At 47.9% G+C, this 20,427-nt stretch overlaps 2 protein-coding genes across 15 annotated transcripts in view; both read right to left on the reverse strand.

Annotated features, from left to right (window-relative positions):
* The window catches only part of mapkbp1 (mitogen-activated protein kinase binding protein 1), a 26,245-nt gene extending 24,678 nt beyond the window's left edge, over positions 1-1,567 (reverse strand). For all 9 annotated transcript variants that reach the window (XM_076748283.1, XM_076748281.1, XM_076748280.1 and 6 more), the window contains exon 1: positions 1,188-1,567. In XM_076748283.1, coding sequence (XP_076604398.1) covers positions 1,188-1,307 — 120 coding nt within the window. In that variant the 5' untranslated portion in view covers positions 1,308-1,567. The remainder of the gene's footprint in view (positions 1-1,187) is intronic.
* Positions 1,568-3,979: 2,412 nt separating this feature from the next.
* The window catches only part of mgaa (MAX dimerization protein MGA a), a 38,807-nt gene continuing 22,359 nt past the window's right edge, over positions 3,980-20,427 (reverse strand). Inside the window, exons 12-30 of one of the 6 annotated variants that reach the window (XM_076749141.1) lie at positions 19,940-20,008; positions 19,251-19,356; positions 18,679-19,025; positions 17,899-17,955; positions 17,605-17,853; positions 16,376-16,661; positions 15,137-15,319; positions 14,529-14,798; positions 13,384-14,210; positions 12,487-12,609; positions 12,164-12,275; positions 11,669-11,844; positions 11,347-11,420; positions 10,321-10,435; positions 10,104-10,215; positions 9,457-9,864; positions 6,208-6,336; positions 5,994-6,122; positions 3,980-5,849 (exon numbers count right to left, since the gene is read on the reverse strand). In XM_076749141.1, coding sequence (XP_076605256.1) covers positions 5,065-5,849; positions 5,994-6,122; positions 6,208-6,336; positions 9,457-9,864; positions 10,104-10,215; positions 10,321-10,435; positions 11,347-11,420; positions 11,669-11,844; positions 12,164-12,275; positions 12,487-12,609; positions 13,384-14,210; positions 14,529-14,798; positions 15,137-15,319; positions 16,376-16,661; positions 17,605-17,853; positions 17,899-17,955; positions 18,679-19,025; positions 19,251-19,356; positions 19,940-20,008 — 4,557 coding nt within the window. In that variant the 3' untranslated portion in view covers positions 3,980-5,064. The other 5 variants (XM_076749140.1, XM_076749142.1, XM_076749139.1 and 2 more) reach the window with 5 other exon arrangements.

The raw sequence follows: 20,427 nt of genomic DNA on the forward strand, positions 1-20,427 counted from the left end.
CTCCACAGACGTCTGCAGTCTGTCAACCTCACCGCTGTTAGCATGTTAGCATGTTAGCAGGCTTTACTGCGCTGTGGTAGAGGACTGTGCAGCTCAGTGCTAAGCTAACAACAGCCAACTGCACGACAGAGCCTGTGCTGTGTGTGTGTGGGGGGGTCATGTGACAGGAGGACACACACACACACACACACACACACAGCATCACACATCCGTCTGCTCGTTCTGTCTCATTAAACTGATCAAACACTTTAAGAGGAAGCATCAGCTGACTGTCCCTCGGAGACTCTGTTAGACCACAAACTGTGGGACAGAAAACTGATCCAACCTGCTGACTCAGACCTTCAGAAAGCGTTCTGCTCAGCAGGGAGCTGAGCCGTGAAGAGCAGCTTCATACGTGTGTAAACACACGTATGTACAGTCTGAGTTTGTCCTCAGGCATGCACAGACGGGGGGACAAAGTGTGTTTAGATGGTGAGAAACGTGCTAAACTATGAGCAGAATTAACGATTATTCAACAAAAAGATGAAACACAGACAGAAACTCTCATTTTCTTCTTTTTCTCGGGTTGGTCCTCATAAAGACACCAGAACACACACAGAGTTAACTGAGAGAGGCCACAGACGTACAGTTCAAACACAACACAAAGCATTCTGGGAGTTTTACTGACTGAATGAACGCGGCTGCTGACAGACGGACAGAAGCCCTGCAGGGACAAACAGACAGGAACAACCTGAGGGACAGGTGCTCGCTTCGCTGAGCAGCCTGAGCGAAGCTTCGGGACCCAGTGAAGCCAGTCCAGGGCTGGACCCTGAACCAGTTCAGAGACCAGCAGAGTGTAAAACGAAGGCAAACACACAGGCTGCAGCTGATGACGATGATGACGGTGAAGATGAGGATTCGTCCTCTGCTGCATCCAAACTGATAACAACTGAAAATGATCCTGATGTTTGAAACTTTATTGACGCCGGCTGAACAGAACGAGCTGAAAACACTGCAGAGGTCTGCTGTGTGTGTGTGTGTGTGTGTGTGTGTGTGTGTATGTGAGTCTCCATCTTACTGTCCACACAGCGGACAGTGAACCTGCAGGACAGATGTCTCACACTGTGCACAAAATCACACACACACACACACACTCTCTCTCTCTCTCTCCCTACAGTCTGTGTGTGTGTGTGTGCGCGCGCGCGCACCTTGTCGCTGAGGTCCTCTTTGTGCCGCGCGGTGCCGCTCCTCCTCCTCAGTTTGATGGACGGGGAGCGCAGCAGGTTCTTGATGCGGCTGCGGATCGTGCCGCTTCCCTCCGCGGTCATCGCGCTGTTAGCTGCCCGGCTAGCTGCCTCTCTCAGCGGCTGGAGTCTTTCTCTGTCGCTCTCTCCTCCGCCACCGCTGCTTCGGCTGTCATGCTGTCTGCGAGCCGAGCCGTGCCGGGCCGGAGGGTTCAGCTAGTCTGGCTCTGGTTCTGGAATGATCCGGGTCACGGGCTCCGGTTCCGCGGCTGCTCCGCATCTTATATCTCCACCGCAGCGAAGACACGAAGCGGCCTCAACACGACCCTGACCGGACTGAGCCGACTGACGCACCGCCGGCGTCAAACTGCGCAAGGGCGAGTTTCTGGAAACCCGCAGATTAGACAGCACGCCCACCTACTACAGGACACGCCCCGTCAGCACAGAGCACGCCCCCACGGATCTGTACACTGAACCAGGACTGGTTCCTGAACTGAACCGTTTCCGGGGTGCATCATGTGGGGGGCGTGTCCTGTAGCTCTATAGTCCGCAGACAGACCCTCACGGCCGGCAGGCGGCAATGATAGAAATACTTCCGGTCAAGCTTTTCAAAATAAAACTGCTGAGTCGTCATTAAACGTGTAAACGTGTATAATTCAGCTAAAGATCGTTTCATCACAGAGAATCTGTTGAATAGTCAATATATTACACGTCCATTGGCGCTGATTGCAAACTCTGCTTTTGTTTGTTTTGGTTGTCATCCTTTGTTCTGTCGTAGAACAGTGGTTCTCAGCTGGTCTGGCTTCGGGACCCACCATCACCTTTTAATGACAAGCCCCACCATGAACAGACGGCACTTTAAAAAAAACAATCCCACCAGTGGAGAAACACTGTCCTAGAATCACTAGAAAGTAAATGTATTCAAATACTGGACTTCAGTACACTTTTGAGGTACTTGTACTTCTATCTGCAGTCACTTCACAGATTCAGATTTTACATGTAAACACACAACATTGATCTTACTGAAGATCCATCTTCTCCATCTGTGTTTTCTGTTGCAGTGAACTGAAGCTCTGTGTTTTGGACTGTTGGACAGACAGAGACATCATTTTGGATTTTGGGAACCTGTGAAATTTGATGAATGAAGTAAATATCAAGCAGATGAACAGCTGTATCTGTTTATTTTAACTGTTTTCTAACATCACGTTTCACTTTTACACAACAGACAACACAAAGTCATTTCTTTCAACGGCTTCATCTGAATTTTTAAAAGGCTGAAAAACTTTTACTACCTTACTAAAAAAAAAAAAACACCTCTTTTTTTGGATCCAATGATAACAAGACGTATCTGTTAGAGACTGAAATGTATAGAATCAAGCCAAAATGAGCGGCATCAATACAATGCTGTCTCCATATTAATGCATCAATAATGTTAATAATCCAATAATATATACAGTATGTCAAACTATTAAACTGTACTTTTCCTAAATACTTCGGTACTTTTAATGCTTTACTTGTAATGGGGTGTTTTTGCATCGTATTACTTCAGCAGAGGATCTTTGTACTTCTACATCTGCTTGCATTGCATTTTTTTTTTTTTTTAATTTGACCCGTTTGCGAAGTCAGTTTTTCCTCATGCTTTTACTTTGATGTTATACTTCCGGTATCTGACTGACGCATTATGAGGCAGCAGCGCCCCCCAGCGGCAGACACACAAACTCTTCTCTGTTGGCTTTATCTTTTCGTGTTTCTGCCAGAACGAGAGTACGGAGGCAGAGAAAGGACAGAACTGTTTGAATACTACAAACGAGCGCTCCAACAGGAGCCAGAGAGTTCACAGGTCAAAGTTCAGACTGAACGAGACGTTCACTGCCTGACAGGATGCTGGGATGATGCATTCAGGTACCATTCAGCAACTTCCAGTCTTCTTCTTTTTTTTTTAAACTTCTTTTTATTGGGTTTTACGTTTTTTAAAACATACAGAAAATAAAATGCAAATGCATGACTCCATACATTAACATTTAAGACACACACAAAAAAAAGAGTGTCATGTTACATCTGTTTTTATTCCAGTCATTTTCTCCTACATGGGTCTTTCTTATTAAAATAATCCATAAAAGGTTGCCATATAGAGTAAAACATATAATCCTCCTCCCTTAATGAGTATTTCATTTTTTCTAACTCCAAGTGTTGCATTACATCATTTAATAAAGCTGCATGGTTTGGGGGTTTTCTCTGCTTCCAATTAAGCAGTATCAATGGCCTTGCTGATAACGTTACAAACCGAATCATGTTGTTCTGCGTAGTTGAAAGTTGTACAGCGATAGGCTTCACTCCAAACAATGCTAACACTGGATCAGGTGAAATCTGTTTCTGTGAAACCTCAGATAGAGTTTCCAATAATTGACAATTTGTGGGCACCTCCAGAACATACGTGCTAGAGAGGCTGGACCTTGTCCACACCTGTCACAGGATGGACTCACTGAGGAAAACACTTAGAAAGTTTCAGTTTGGACAGATGTAGTCTGTGTGATATTTTAAATTGCAGAAGACCATGTCTTATGCATACAGATGAGGAGTGCACATTGTCCTGGACTTTTGTCCATTGGTTGTCTGAGATTTCCACACCTAGATCCTCCCTCCAGGCTTCTTTTAGATAACTTCAATTCTTCTCTCAGCTTAAACGGCGACGAAGACAAACGATAACAAAACTGAAGATTGAATTAACTTCAGAGAAGCGAAGCAGGAGTCAGAGGTCGTTTTAAGTCTTTATTCATATCTGAGTGTTATATTATGAGACGTCTTCAGACATATTTACATCAGAGGTCCTTTAAGGCATAGAAAAATACAAATTTAGAAAAACAAGAACGGCTGTACACTGTACAAACGTCAAACTGGTTTCAGAAGCAGCTTTAACTGGTCAGTCACCACAGAACACACTGACGGTCCAACACCTGATCCCTTACCTGTAGTACGGTCACAGGTGAGTCCAGGTGAAACACAAGCTGCTGTCTGTTTCTATTGTTTAAATATGAAGAAGTGAACTTCAGATTCTTTTTACTTCCCAAAACAAAAAGGTTTCATATGTTTATTATTCATGTTTACAGCAGCTCCTCTCTGCACAAAACTTTTCTTTGTCCAATATTTCACCTTGAAATCAGGTAAAACACAACCTGACAGGTTTTCCTACGTTCTGTACGGAAAATAAAATGATTTTAATGAAAATCCTTAAAATGAGAGAGCGTCCACACAGAACTAAGGCTGAGCACAAAGGCAGCCTGGCAGGAAACAGAAGACCTTCACAATAAAAGTGGAACATTTGAAGAAAAAACCTCAGATATTTTTCACAAAATCAGGACTTTTTCCACAAAGTGCATCTCCGAACACGACAAGCTCTCCAACTTTTTCTCCAAATATTTCCCCTTTCCAGACTCCTGAAACGCCGTCGACTGAAGACTGAAGTTTAAAGGTAGCACAAACACACAAAAACACACAAAATATCTGAAGGTAAACAGAAAGAAAGATGCTGGGTTTATATTGCTGAAGTCTGCGCGCACACGCACGCACACGCGCGCACACGCACGCACACGCACGCACACTTCCTATGAGACTCCATGGCAACTGTGACCCGTCCCCTTTCGCCATGGTAACACGCTGCGTCTTCAGAGTTGGACAAAGTAAAAAAACTCTAACAAACGAGCTGAACATAATCTCTGATCGCCATGGAAACAACAGGGCCTCTGATTGGCCTGTAGGCGCGTCATGTGTCTCTGCTTCAGACGCACCGTCTGATTGGTAATCCGGCGTCGCGGTGAGGTCAGCTCAGCTGTGACATCATCGGTCAGCTGGGCGGGTGTCCTCTCAGTCCCAGAGGAACCAGCCTCGGCATCGGCCTCCAGGCCACGCCCTCCCTCCCCCCCCCGCTTCCGCTTTCCCCCTCTGCTGCTCCATCACTGCTGGTGGGGTCCACCATCTTGGCCCCGCCCACCTTCATCTGCAGCAGAGGGGGCGGGGCCAGGACGCCGCCTGTAGGGTTTCCATTGGCAGGTCCGGGCTCCAGACTCTGTGCGGTCTCTGTCACCGTAACGGCGTCATCGGAGTCCGAGTCCAGCTGCAGGACCCAGGGGCTGTGGGCGTGTCCCTCTACACGCTGCCCCGCCTCACAGGATGGTTTCCCCGGTAACGGGAAGTCTGCAGTCATCACCGTGGTGACGGCCTGCTGGTTGAGGAAGACGATCTCGTTGAGGAGGGAGGTCAGACTCCCGCTGTCCGGGTCATCTCTGGTCTCCTGCCGCCGCTCCGGCCCCAGAGGACCCCCCACTGTGACCCGATCCTGAAGACCGGCGCTCGGACCTGGGCGGGACGAGGATGACGGGTCCCGGGCGGAGGGCGGAGACGATGATGAGGACGACTCGGGCGTGGCGTCAGTCTGGGACGGATGCTGGTCCTGGTCTTTGATCTGGTCTGAGGAGAGCTCTGATCCTGCAGAGACCACTGGGGGGGGAGGAGGAGGAGGAGGAGGAGGGGCAGGATGACCTGCTGGGACCTGCTGCTCCTGCTGGTGGAGCTGTGGTGGAGGTGGAGGTAGAGGTTGAACCAGCTGCAGCACGTTGTTAAAGTTTGTTCCTGCAAACAATAAAAACACGAAATGAACTCCAGTAAATTATCGAGTTCATGAGTGACGACGCGTCAGTGAGCTGGTCCGTTCATTAGTTAATTGGTTAATTGGTCCGTTCATTAGTTAATTGGTTAATTGGTCCGTTCTGTTACCTGTGAAGTTAGTGATGGTGATGGGGGCAGAGCTTCTGCAGATCTTACCGGTTGGGGGGTGGGGCAGTGAGGTGAGATGGATCTGCTGATTGCTCAGAGTGGGGATGTTGAGGGTGACTGAGGCCACGCCTACAGACAGGAAGAGGACACGTATTACTTCAAAATAAAAGCACGTTGAAGCAGGGATCAGTGAGCGTGAGGTGCGCGTCAGTACCTGGCGTAGGAGACGTCTGCAGCACCGTCGGTCTCGTCATTAAGGGGCTCAGGGTCAAGAGTGGTTTCCCTGGCAACGCAGTATTGACAAGGGATAGGACCTCAGTCGGTACCAAAGTCTGAAAAGAGTCTGGAAAATGGAAAGATGACAGGAAGTCTGAGTTTGCGTCCACTGGATTCATCAAAGTGATCAATGACAAAGAAGAACATCTGGTTTATGAAACAGAGACTGACTGACCAGCAGCTGAACTGGTGTCCATTACCTGACCTCACACAGGCACCAGTCTGTCAGTGTGTTCACGGAGGGATTTAACGTGTGTGTTGATGAACAATCAGTCAATCAATAGACCGTTTTGAGACCTATGTCATGTCCTCTCACGGACTGTATGCGCATGCATCGTGGCAGCAGAACCCCCGTCCACATCCACGTCCTCCGTCCTGTCCAACCATTAAAATGTCCTCTTGTGTTGTTGGATGCCAGAACAGGGCTAACAAAAATCCAGCTGTTAAATTTTTTCAGATTCTGACGGGAAAAAGACCCTTCAGTGCGAACAGACGAAGACTGTGGCTGCAAGCATTAAAGGAGCCGACTGGAGCGACGACATGATTCAACATTTGCGGGTATGTGGAGCTCATTTCATACCAGCTGAGTTTTGTCTGTTTTGGCCTAAGCGGTTAGCTAGTTAATGTTAGCTATCCCACAACATCGCGTTAACAAGTGTTTGTCCAAAATGATTTGGCTTGTAGCTAATCTTGGCTAGCTATCCATGGCTAACTAACTAGGTAACGTTAACGTTACATAGCCTAGTTTAGCGGTAGTTCATACATTCATCCCATACAATGATCACGGGCGCAATCTCTCAATTTTCTCTTCGGTGAAGCCTCGATGGTCTATGATAGCCCCGACGTTGTCCCTTCTGTGTTGAGTACACTAAACCAAGCAAGAGACCAGGGCCAAAACTGGAGAGTTAAGGTGTCTTTGCACAAGTTTTCATAAGCTGTTTCTAAACAATCATACGCTTCATGAGGGCAGGGAACCATTCATTCACACAGAATGAAGACAACGATAGGGAGTGCTTCACTGGGTCGATGGCAGTAAAAACATTACACAAGTAATGTGAAGATAGAATTTTTAATTGATGTGGAACAGGTAGAACAAATGCACGTGGAACAGGTGCTGTTCAAGGACAGGCCATGGGCACAGGTATTGTTGTCAGGGAACAGTCGGGCCAAGCGGGCACGATGGCTTCAGTCTGCAGGCACAGAGGGTCTGACCTGGAGGGAGAGGGGACGGGGAATAGAGGGGCAACAGACGCAGGGAACATGTGGGACAGATGTGTTATTGTGCAGTAGTCCACTGTTTTAAATATCATTCCTACTGTACGCGTTACTGATCTATTTGCTATTGTATGAATTATTAATCATCTCACCACAGTCTGGCGATTCACAATGCATGCAGGCTATCAGAGTTTCCAAGGCAGGGTCATGGTTTCTTGTGAGCAGTTCAGGCAACACATTTGAGAATAAGAAATCTTTAGCCTTTAGCATGGCCCTCTGCGCTGAACCATGACCTCCTGCTTCGTCCACAACACAAAATGGCAGCGTTTGACATCACACACAAACATGTGGAGCTGTGTCTGGTGGTAATACTGGTGAGACTTCTTCAGCTGTGAAGATTCATCCAGGCAGAACTGCTTGTCCTCCTGCATCCCTGAAGGCCATCACGGTACTTGTGGGGACACTTTATTTCAAGTGCCTCTTTCCCACAGCAGGTGAGGTGATGATCCCAGGTGTGGCTCGGCTGGTCGCAGCACAAGGCCACAGTGTCTCACCTGGAGGTCTTGGTGCATTTTGGACATTTTGTTGATGTAGGCTTGTCTTGCAACGTCCTCCATGTTGTTCCCCCACGATCTTCATCAGGGTTTTCTTCTCAGTCGTTTTGACCACGTGGTGGAATATGGTGCCTGTTATTCTGCCAGCTCCGTGTGCATGCCAGTCCTTAGCCTCTCACATTGATCAGGTCTCAGTCATTGAGATAGTCTGTGAAATATATCTTCACACCTTGAAGTTAGGTCTTGGGGTGGGAGGTCCCTTAGTGTTGCATCAAAGACAGGGGTCAGTGGCTCCGGCAAGCCGTGTCCGTGTAACTGGTGTCCATACTCGTGAGAACGGCAGCATGGGGTGCAATTTCACAGAGTTCCAGGATGTCATCACCTGTGAGCTCTGATTAAAGAACAATAAAAACTTAATTTCTTACCACATCAACAAAGATCAATTGAACAGGTCAGAATACCTCAAACTCCAAAACCACACATCTCTTCACATTTCTAACATAGCAAATCTACACTAATAGATACTAGAATTATTTCCCAAATTGGGATCAATAAAGTAACAGTCTAAGTCTAAGATTACTACGTGCCTCTGGCTCTGACGCTGCACTCCCTGACTTTGGCTCCTGCCTGAAGCTGCCCTAGCTTTTTGGGCTTGTGAAAAAGGATCTCTTTCAGTGGAGCTGGCTCGACCTCTATCCTCGACATCTTCCACGCGCAGCCCCCTGACGTACAGGACTCCTTCTCTGTTATCCCCCATCTGACATTTAGCTCTATTTTGACGAGCAATGCTGCTGCATGGCTGCAACATGACCCTAATCTGCAATATCAGACTGCCCTTAGCTTAATGTTAGCTAGCTAGCTAAGTTAACTTACTTACCCCGCCATGCACGTGCAATTCGGCGTCGAGACGCAGTGCCTGTGTTTGTGTAGGATTACCCACGCCTGGTACATGAGGGCTTTGTGTCCTTGTCGTTGACTTGGAAGCACTTCAGCCTTCAGGACACAAAACTCCTTATTGAGGTCACTGTACTTCACATCCTGGACATGTCCACAGACAACGTAGTTGTAAGTGTCCAGTGATTTGTGCGCGCCCAGCTTCTCCTTGGCGTAGACGCTAGGTTTTTCGACCAGGAAACAATATATGTCCGGCCACTCGATTGCTGGCCATTTAGTTAAATCATCGAGCCACTCCCTATCCCAAATCGAACATGGATCTCTAAGTCTTTCTCCCTCATTTAAAATTCATTTTTTGAGGTAGCATTCCCAATCTCTGGGACACAGCAGCTCCAGGTAGAACTGTACCACCGACATTTTGTTTTACTGCTGCCATGATGCGTGCGCACATCGACTGACGTCACATTTACCGGCAGTAAAACGGTCTGTACCTCCAGCTCCATGTCACATGTTCTCAGTCTTACCCTCCACAGTCGTCGTGCACAGGGACGATGGCGGAGCTGGATTCTTCCTGCGAGACAGGATGTTGGGGACCGTCCTCGGTCTGTCCCGCAACACTGATGCATTGTGGGATACACCAGGAGGCGCCTGCAGGACCCTGGGACAGTCAGTCTGAGGCTGCCGGACAGGTGTCTGGACAGGTGTTGTGGTGGGTGGGGCAGAAACTGGAGTGGGAGGAGCCTGTGGAGTCTGCTGCTGCAGGTTGGAGGATGTGATCATGATGTCATCATCAGTTGTGACTCCTGCCGGAGGATCAGAGGCCCCGCTCCTCTGTGCTGGCAGCTGATTGGTAGCCTGGCGTCGCTTCTGCATGTTCTTCTCTTTGGTCAACAGGTGCTGCAGCTTCCTCAGGATCCTCTGCTCACTTTTACCTGCAGCCACAAACACACACACAGGCTACAGCTCCACCGACAGGTTGGACACATCTGACACATGAAGCAGACATAAAGCCGACGCCCCTGAAGGCCCTTCAGACCTGCGCCACAACGCCGGGTTAATCAGCTGATGAGTCCCTGATCTGACTGGTGGTCAGTGTTAACGTCAGTGTGTGAAAAGCATCCTCTGACAGTCACAAACACCAGCTCATCAGCTCGCTCGCCGGCCTCCTCACCTGATCTGTGGGCAATCTCTCTGATGTAGACGTCTCTCTGCTGGTTCAAACTGGTCTTCAGACTCTGAAGTCTCTCGCTCTCACTCTGCAGAGTCTGGATCTCCTCATAAGCCTGAAAAACACACATCAACTGAACCTGGACCAAACCTGCTCGTTCCATCGTTGAACTGACAACATCAGTTACCAGCTCAGGTGTTCTCCAGTTTCTGGATCTTACCTGCTTCAGCAGAAGACTGTTTGCACAGTTTCCGGCGTTCATGACCGAACTGAGAGCTCTGAAGGCGGCTGTGACGCTCTGAGCGCCGAACAGCTTCCTCACACTCGAACTGCGTCTGCCAACAGAAAACATGATGTGTCACTTCCTGTTCACCTGTTCATTCACAGGTCCCTTCCTGTTCACCTGTTCATTCACAGGTCCCTTCCTGTTCACCTGTTCATTCGCAGGTCACTTCCTGTTCACCTGTTCATTCGCAGGTCCCTTCCTGTTCACCTGTTCATTCACAGGTCACTTCCTGTTCACCTGTTCATTCGCAGGTCCCTTCCTGTTCACCTGTTCATTCACAGGTCACTTCCTGTTCACCTGTTCATTCACAGGTCCCTTCCTGTTCACCTGTTCATTCACAGGTCCCTTCCTGTTCACCTGTTCATTCACAGGTCCCTTCCTGTTCACCTGTTCATTCGCAGGTCCCTTCCTGTTCACCTGTTCATTCGCAGGTCCCTTCCTGTTCACCTGTTCATTCACAGGTCCCTTCCTGTTCACCTGTTCATTCGCAGGTCCCTTCCTGTTCACCTGTTCATTCACAGGTCCCTTCCTGTTTCTTCTTGAACTATGAAGCACTTTCCAAACTGCTGTACAAATAAAGTTTTGCTACAAAAGATTTAAATCATTAGGATCAATCAGCAGCTCTCTGATTCCAGCTTCATTATAAAACAGTGAGAAGAGGTCAAAGGTCAAAGGTTACTCTTATCAATAGCTCCTATTGGTCCAGTACTTTATCAATCATCTAATCATTACCGTTGTATTACTGTGCATGAAAACAATGAAAGAATTTCTACATTTAGTTTTGAATCAAATGTTTGCGTCGTCGTACAAAATCAATCATTTCTCCCTGTAAACAACACTGAGATAAAAGTTCAGGACCAGGTTTTCAGGGACCACCAAAGACCAGGTGGACCAGATGGACCACACAGTGATGTCATGATGACCTCATACTGATCAGGCAGGAAGTGCATCAGCTCTTACTCTAAGTCCATGTCCGTCACGACGCTCGCCAGCTGCCTCTGAGCCGCAGCAACGCTCCGAACATCGTCCTTCGCCTGACACACACACACACACACACACACACACACACACACACACACACACACACACACACACACACACGTTAATCTCTAAAATTCAGTCAATCCTGATGAAACATTATTTCATCATCTGTGTTTTCATTGTAACAGAATTGTTTTTAGTTTATTTTATTGTATTTGACAGATTTTTCTTGCGAACAGGAAGTGAACCCATGACATCAGCTGTGACTGAACTCTTTGAGGAACCAATGAACATTTTGTACATGCGAGACGACGGCAGCCGCCTTGGCGATGACTCCCTCCTCGTCAGACGAGTTGTCCGTCAGCTCGTCCGTCAGATCCACCACCTCCATCGAACCGGCGGGCCGACCTGTCTGTGACGCCTCGGAGCCGGACTCAGGTGACCTCTGATGTCTGCCGCTCACCTGTCTGCCGCCCCCTGAACACAAACGACACAAACGCTGTTAAGTGCTGCCGCCTGTCGCAGGTTTTGTGTCTTCACCCTTCAGCTGAGCGACATCAGACAGTTTGGACTCTGTGATCTGGGGACTGGTTTCACCTGCTGGAAGTGAAAAGGTGGACTCGTGGCCTCAAACGCAGCCTTTCTGTTGGATCTGACCGTTAAACTCTTTAAGATCTCAGCTGTCCTTCAGTTTTGTCTGCTCCAGTCTTTGGTTCGTCTTAAATTTGGACTCTGTCACTTTTCTTAATTCTCCTGCTAACAGACGTTATATTGATTCAGAGTTCAGAGTTCAAACCTGCTGTCAGAGCGACGGTGCTGAGGTACTTATCCCTCCTCTTCATCAGCCTCCTCTTCTTCTTCTTCAGATCTGTCTGAGTCCTCCTCAGCTCCTCGATCACCTGCTCCGCCTGCAGTACACAACAACAACACCTATTGGTCTTCACGCTCCAACTGACGAACAAACTGGCTGGTGAGAAGAAAAGTGAGAGGAGCAGCTGCTGTGTGACGATGAGGAGAAAGACAAAATGAGGAAGAAGAAAAGGATGACAGCGATGAATGAATGGAGAATAAAGGAAGGAGAGTCAGTGAAACGAGTCAGCAGGTACAAACGTGTCGGACCTTCTTCAGCGTGAAGATCTTGGACGCCTTCTCTTCGCTCAGGCCCACTTCTCTCCTCAGACCTTCAAACAGCTGCAGCATCTTCGCTCGACGCTGCTTCTCCAGCGCGTTGTGAATGTGACGCTGCACACGAACCAAAACACACCGAACACACACCAGCTGTTAGCTAATTCTGATAGCTAGTAGCTCGAGTTAGCTGCTCCTGCTAGCTAGCGGCTCGAGTTAGCCGCTCCTGTTAGCTAGCAGCTCGAGTTAGCCACTCCTGTTAGCAGCTTGAGTTAGCCGCTGCTGCTAGCAGTGTACTCATGGATGTAAAGATCACTGAAGAGAACTTAAAGCAGGAGGATCCTCAGTTCTGCAGAGTCTTCTTCTGTGGTTTCTCTGTGGATTTCTGGAGGTTTGTTCTGGATCATCACATAATGATCTCCACAGGAAGTGACATCACACTGAATCAGATCAACATATGTATGTTCATGTTCAGTATCTCTGCCTCCCTGCAGCTCACCGGCGCCCCCCTGAGGAGACTCTGTTAAAGCCGGTTAAATGACCGTCCTGAGACGTTCGTCTGTCTGAATGCAGCTTCAGCTGCACCTTCACAGGCTCTGACATGAACTCCACATACATTTAATCCATCTTTAACAAGAAAAAGATCCAAATAATCAACATTTAATCTGGAGAACTCAGTTATCAGCTGTGGAGGAAGGATTCAAAGTAAAAGTAGTAACAGTACAGTACTTCATAAGTACTTCATTACGAGTAAAAGTACAGACGCAACAAAATGTACTTCAACAGTGTATTTGACTATAATAATTTGCATTATTACGACTGAAGTAGTAATAGATCAGCAGTATTTTGAATCACAGTTTCTGACGCTGTGAAAAACATCAAACTTCTTACGTGGATGCTTTGAATCGACTCTTTCTGTCCTTCGCAGTCCGTCTCATCCTCGAAGTCTGATGAGTTCTCTGTCTCGCTGCTCGCCGACTCCCCCGCGTCCAGTGCCTGCTTCGTCCTGCCCGCCGTCTCTGTGGCAGCGAGCCCCGTCTCATCGTCCACACAGACGACGTCCAAGTCCGCCAGGTCACAGGCCATTTCCGGCTGGGGGCTGATGCTGTAAGCAGGGGGGTGTGGTGGGGGTACAAGTGTGACCACTGACCCTGGTGGTGCTGGGGGAGGCGGTGGGGGTCTGTGAGCGGTCCCTGCAGAGGTCTGGCTGATGGTGGTGGTGGTGGTGGTCTGAGGTAAAGTGGTTTTCTGATGGACTAATGCCCCACCAGGGCCCAGCGGAACTGCAGAAACGGTCACTGTTTTTACGCCGACCTCGGCTCCCCGGCCTGTGGAGGGTTTAAGGGAGATGAGGTTCATCGGGGTCACGGGGGGGTGAGGCTGGAGGAGGGTGAAGGAGCCCGGAGCCGCCACTACCTTGGCAGGACACCGAGGGGGAACTTTAGCGCAGGTGACGATGATTGGTTCCTTGTTGGTGTTGGCGGGGAGGATTTTAAAGGTGCACGTCCCCTTCTGAGCCAGGAAACCAGAGGCAGGACGGAGCGGGGACGGGAGGGTGGGCACAGAGAAAGACTGGAGGCCAGACAGAGAGGAGAAGGAGGAGGTGGAGGAGGCGGCGGTGACAGTTGTTACTGAGGTCACAAGAGGCACCTGGTTCAGGACAGTGACGACCGGAGTCTGACGAGATGCTGCAGGGAGGACGGAGGAGGACAACGAGCCTGGAGGGAGGAGGACATAGAAAGGAGGAGGACACAGTCAAAAGGAGACACCTGATTGGTCGAACACAGGCCCAGCAGCTGCTACAGTGTACAGTGAAGGAGAAGTGACTTAATGAAGTAAAAAATACCACAATGTATAAATACTAAGTACAGAAGTACTACCAGCAAAGCCTACTTATCCAAAGTAAAAGTACTCATTTCGAGCTGGAACAAATACAACCCTGATCCAGAACAGTCAGGACTCTGTGAAACTCAAATGAACCAGAAAACCACTGAGTGCAGTTTAAAGTCTGCCCCCCTTCGGTGCTGCAGACTCACCACTCTGAACCGGCTGGTTTGGGTTCACTGGTCTCAGCTTGCTGAGGGGAACTAGCTGGACCAGGTTTCCATCTGGTTTGCGGTAGTACTGGATGCCTGATGATGCCCGGACCGGCTGCAGGACCATCCTCTGACCGGTGGAGCTGGGGGGCAGGACCGGACCCGGTACAGGAACCTTCCCATGAAGACCCGGAACCTGAACTATCAACAGCTGAGAACCTTTAGGAGCAGGATTCACAGGTGGAACCACAGAGCTGCTCACCTGAGAGTCTGACACACATGAAACCAGCAGGGACATGGTTTGTTTACAGATTCACGGTTCACAGGAAGAATCTGACCTGAAGATTATCAAAAACCTCTCTGCTATTGGCTCGTTCTGGAAACACTGAATAAAAGATTTCAAGCCCAACTTATGAAACTCGTTTAAAAATTAACTGAGATTACAAAAAAAAAAAAACAGTCAATGTTTTGGTTTATGTTTAAGTTTTTTCTCTCAGCAAGGTGATTTCAGAAGAATGAAGGGAAATCAACGTAAATGAACTCTTATTACTATTATCATAATTATATGTGTGATGATGATTTTTAAATAAACTCGTCTTTCATATTACCTGAAGTGGGGGTGGAGCTACCAGAGGCTCCAGGTACCACTCTGACCTGACTGGCCCCTCCCACAGGACCCGGGTACACCCTCACCGTGACGACCTTGGTCCCCACCCCCTCAGGTGTTTCGCCTGCAGGCTGCTCAGCAGAGGCAGCTGAATGGTCGACCTTCACTGGTGCAGCCTGAACCACTGTGACAGACAGAGGGGACGTTCTGCTGTTAGAACACCAACAACCTCCTCTGCGGACGGACGGACAGAAGACAGTGTCTTCTTTCTAAAGAGCTTTTATGTGCTTTTTAGTTTTATGTGCTGCTGTTACTGTTAGCCACAAAACAAAGACCTGTTAGCCTACTAGCTACTTGCTAGCTAAGCAACATAATGAATACTCTTCATGCTAACGCGTGTATGTTACTGTAGAGCTACTTTGCTAATGCACAGAGAGACAAATCCACTAAACATCTTCAAGGCTAATGTAGTCTGGTTTTCTGTCCTGGTATAAAGCCGTTTCAATTCAACTAACTAACCAACGCTAGCATCCTAATGCTAACTTAACTTAACTTGCCCAGAAGTAAACTCACTGACTGACTGTTAGCTTGTTAAAAACAGCAGTCAGAGTGACACAAAGCAACATAGAACCTGTCCTGTTCCAGTTTTCAGCTATTAGTTAGCCAATAAGCTATCAGAGCTGGCCTGTGATAATAGCACATCGGTTAAGCCATTCCCCAGAAACATTAAAACAAAGATCATTCACTGTATTGACGAGCTAGCTACCTGACAGAGAGGCGACAAAGACCAAATCTGCTAGTTTTTAAAGAACGTTTCTATTATCTTTATAAAGAGCATGATATGAAGCCAAAAGATATGTTTAGATTCAGCTAACTATCATTAGCTTTCTGATGCTAACAGGCTCACAAGTCAGTGAAGCTTACAGAGCAAGTGAACTCACTGATTGGCTGGAGTGACCTTGTTGAATCTGTCTGGTTCCAGTTTAAGCAAAACGTTTGTGCATCAGTCCATGTTTCCACACGCTGACATCTGTTATCCTGCTAGCTAACAGTTGCATAGCTTGTCTGTAACGTTAGCCAGCCCATTTCAAGCTATGTGATTCCCTCAGTGTCATTTTTGAGATTTTTCCGTTTTGTTAAATTGATCGTTGCGAAACATTTTATTTAAACATGGTTTTTAATACTTGGTACGGAAACATCTGAACCTAAATGGCAGATGGGGGTTGTGAAATAAATTCACCTGCGGGGGGCGGGTGGGTGAGCGCTGCGACCGATGGCTGAGATCTGAGTGGGGGGGTGGCAGCGAGGCCAGAAAGTGTAAAGGAAGCCGGGGAGACGGTCTGAGGGGTCAGTCCTGAGCTCTTGTTCTGGGGAGGTTCAGTTGGGGATGAAAAGGGAGAAGAACCTTGTTGCTTCCTGTTGGACCCCACCCGGCCGGTGAGGTAGGCTGCCAGCCGGTTTGCCGGATGGAGCGCTCCCATCTTTCCCAGCTGGATCTTGGCCAGAGGGTAGAGCTTTGCATTTACCTACAGGCAAAAAAGGAGACTATTGGTTGGTACCAGACCCGTAGCATGTTAGCTCGTTAGCACGGTCACCTCACAGCAAGAGGAACAGATTCCCTCTAAAATATCTCAGATTTTTATTGGATCATAATTTTCTTTCTTCCAACCTCCAAGATTTATCAACCTGAAACACATGTTTTGAATAGAAACTAGAAAAGAAAAAAGTACACTTCCATTTGCAGTTGAAACGCTGAAACTCTTGTTCGTGTTTGTGGAAACTCTAAAAGAAGATGAAATGGCAGCTACGTGCTGAGTGAAGTTGAAGTGGTTGTTTAAATCTAAGTGCTCATTTAAGCTGTGAAACATTTTTAAATGGCAGAAATACCTGAAGTTTTAGTTAGTAAAGACAGTGAAGTTGTACCTGAAGCTGCAGTAAAAACTGAAGTGCTAAAAGGACTGAAAGTTCCAGTTTGGGTGTTCGTGGTGATTGAAGTCGAAGTGTTCAGTGAGTGGAGCTGAACTATCAGTTTAGGTGAAAGTGCTGGAAGGAGTTGAAGTGAAAATAGCGATATCCTGAATGAAGCTTGTGTCAGTTCAAGGGCATAACTTGAAAGCCGCTGTCAGTTGATGTGTCAGTGACCGAAGCGGTGAAAAGCAAAGAAGTTGAAGCGTCACAAGTTTCTCCCTTCTTGTAGTGTCCACCTGAGGTTCGAGCGTTAGCACTTGAAGTGAGGATGGAAAAAATAAACACCAAGGAGAAGGTGACAAGGCAGCAGATGTTTACCTGCTGAGCAGAGTTTCTGCTTTAGTTTACCTGCTGAATGAAGGTGAAGTGCTGACTGAGGCTGGCAGATCAGCATCAGTGACTTTCAAGTACTAGAGTCAGTTGAAATGTCCATTGAGGACAAAGCGTCAAGCACTGAAAGGAACTGAAATGTCACGGAAGTGATAAAGAAGCTAAAGTTACCTGGACCAGGTGGTCTGTCCCTCCTGGCTGTTTCTTATTGGCTGAGAGGAAGCCGGCGGGGATGATTCCTGTCAGGAAAGGCAAAGCCATACCGACCATCTCCTTCTTTGATCTCCTCTTCATTTCCTCTCTGCTGCTCTCTCTCCCATCATGCACCTGGTGAACTGCTGATTGCACCTCCTCCTCCATGTCACCTTCCTCCACTTCTCGCTGCCAATCTTCAAGAGACTCCGCCTCTTCGTCCTCCACCTCCCGCTGCCAATCTTCAAGAGACTCCGCCTCTTCATCCTCCACCTCCCGTTGCCAATCTTCAAGAGGCTCCGCCTCCCCGACCACCAGTTTCGGGTGGTCCTGTTGAGAGACAGAGTGAGTGTTGAGGCACCGCAGAGACACTGACCAGTCATCACACTGACAGCTCTGAAATGTGACACACTGCATTGTGGGACTGCTGGCAGACAGACATAGAGAATAAATGTACACAGACACTGGAGGACAGAAAATAGAGTGACACATGCAGTTAACAGGAAGTGATTTCAGACCTGGCTTAACACTTCCTAAAGTGGCTTCACAATAAAAGCCTGGTACAGAGGAGACCTGAACCTGGTTTCACAGAGAACTGCAGATGTTTTGAGAGTCAGCAGCTTCAGTTAGAAACCCTTCCGGTCAGATAAGAGGTCCGTCTGAAGCTGCTGTGAATCTGGACATTTTTCTGTTTGGATCAGTTTTCAGGCGATACGTCACTGAACATCTCACCTCAAACACTCTTCGTGTCCTGCTGAACCTGCTGGGAAAACCTTACATTTTGTTCACTGTTGTTCTTGTACTTTTAAACCAGCTGCTGCTTCCAGCCACATCTACTCATATCCTGTTTCTACATCCTGTTCGTCCTCCTCGAGTTTTTTGGTTTTATCTGCTTCCACAGCAGAGATTATTGTCATTGTTTCACCTCATCATTTATTCTATCAACAGTCATGAAATGTTTTTTTCCTGTACCACACAGAAATATAGTCATAAAATGACCTGCTCAGGAAGGCCCACTGTTTAGTTACATTAACTTTAAGACTTGGATTCTACCTGCTGCTGTTCTGTCTTCCGCTGTGGTTTCACTGGTGCTGCTGGTGTTTCCTGCTCCAGTTTGGGTCTAGAGATGTGGATTTTGTACTGGATGCAGCGGTCGGTGCCGCTCTCCTCCACAGTCTGACTGATGGGACTGATGAGGTAGTTTTTGATCCAGAAAGGTTTGTCCAGTTGGTCCCAGGCCATCCTCTCACACAGCTTCTTCAACACGTGGCTCCTGTCGGAGTCGCTCGCCCACTTAGACTCCGCCAAGATGATCAGACGCTTTGACGGCTTGGGGGGCGGCTCTGCCGGAGGACTTGGAGGCTGGTCGGAGGGAGGCGAATGAACGGAAGAAAAACCTGCTGAAGAAAAACACAAAACTTGGATAATTTTTTCAACCACGACCAAAAAACAACACAAAGATCTGAACTCACAGCAGGTGATGACGTCCCCACATAAGACAGGAAGTTGTGTTTCATAAAGGATGTTTCATTCAGTCTGACCTCAGTTTCACAATAAGAGCTGCTTTATGAAGAACTTGTCTGCAGGGCCTGATGGATGGGGCTGATGGAGCTCAGTGAACCTACCTGGTGGAGAACTGGAAGGTTTGGTCTTTGTGTCCTTGAGTCTCAGGCTGCTCTGTTTCAAAGGTTTCAGCCGGGCATCTTTGGACTTCACATCTTTCAATGATTCCTGGAAGAAAAACATCAGACTGTCAGTAAACCTTCAGACATTCAATATCTGCTTTGACCTGTGTCGTATCAAAGCAGGTTGAAGTGTATCTGATGCAGATCTGGATCCAATGGCAAGCTGCTGCGCAGCCACGAAAACGGGTCGTCAATTCAACCATGAGTTTCTGCTCAGTGACTTCCTGCTCAGTGACTTCCCGTTCAATGACTTCCTGTTCAATGACTTCCTGCGCAATGACTTCCTGTTCAATGACTTCCTGCGCAATGACTTCCTGTTCAATGACTTCCTGTTCAATGACTTCCTGCTCAATGACTTCCTGTTCAATGACTTCCTGCTCAATGACTTCCTGCTCAATGACTTCCTGCTCAATGACTTCCTGCGCAATGACTTCCTGTTCAGTGACTTCCTGTTCAACGACTTCCTGCTCAGTGACTTCCTGCTCGGTCACTTCCTCTTCAGTCACTTCCTCTTCAGTCACTTCCTGCTTGGTCACTTCCTGCTCAGTGACTTGTAGTTGTGAATGCAGGGCGTTACGTTGAGCAGACTGACGAGGATTTTGTCCACTTCGGCCAATCACAAGCTTTACCTTCTGCTGCTTCTTCTTCCCTCTGTAAACTCTGACCCTGGCACAGCTGCTGTGATGGTCTGCTCTCTCCTGGAATCAAACAATGAATCCGATCACAACATTTCAACAGTCAGTGTGATGACGGTCAGTGTGTCTTCAGGACAAAGTGGTTCCAGTGAAAACTGTTGTGCAGGTTTATCCACAATGAAAACATCTTACTGTCAGCTGATTCTACGCCAATGACAACAGAACTATGGACATGATGTTCTGTGTGTGTAAAACAATAAATCCACCTGAATCCTTCACACTGGATGTTTAAGCTGGGGTTCAGGACTTGTGCGTATAAATGCACATGTGTTACAAGCCGTTTCCAAACAAGCTGATGCAGTGCTGGTTAAGCTTGTCACTGCCAGATAAATCTCTCTGTAATTTCCTCCAGAGTTCTGGGGGTTTGAGATCTGTGGTGACGCTGCTGCACCGGCAGCGATGTGTTTGAGGTCAGCCGGCAG

The sequence above is a fragment of the Chaetodon auriga genome, chromosome 14 (assembly GCF_051107435.1).
Source record: "Chaetodon auriga isolate fChaAug3 chromosome 14, fChaAug3.hap1, whole genome shotgun sequence".
Classification (NCBI taxonomy): Eukaryota; Metazoa; Chordata; class Actinopteri; order Chaetodontiformes; family Chaetodontidae; genus Chaetodon; species Chaetodon auriga.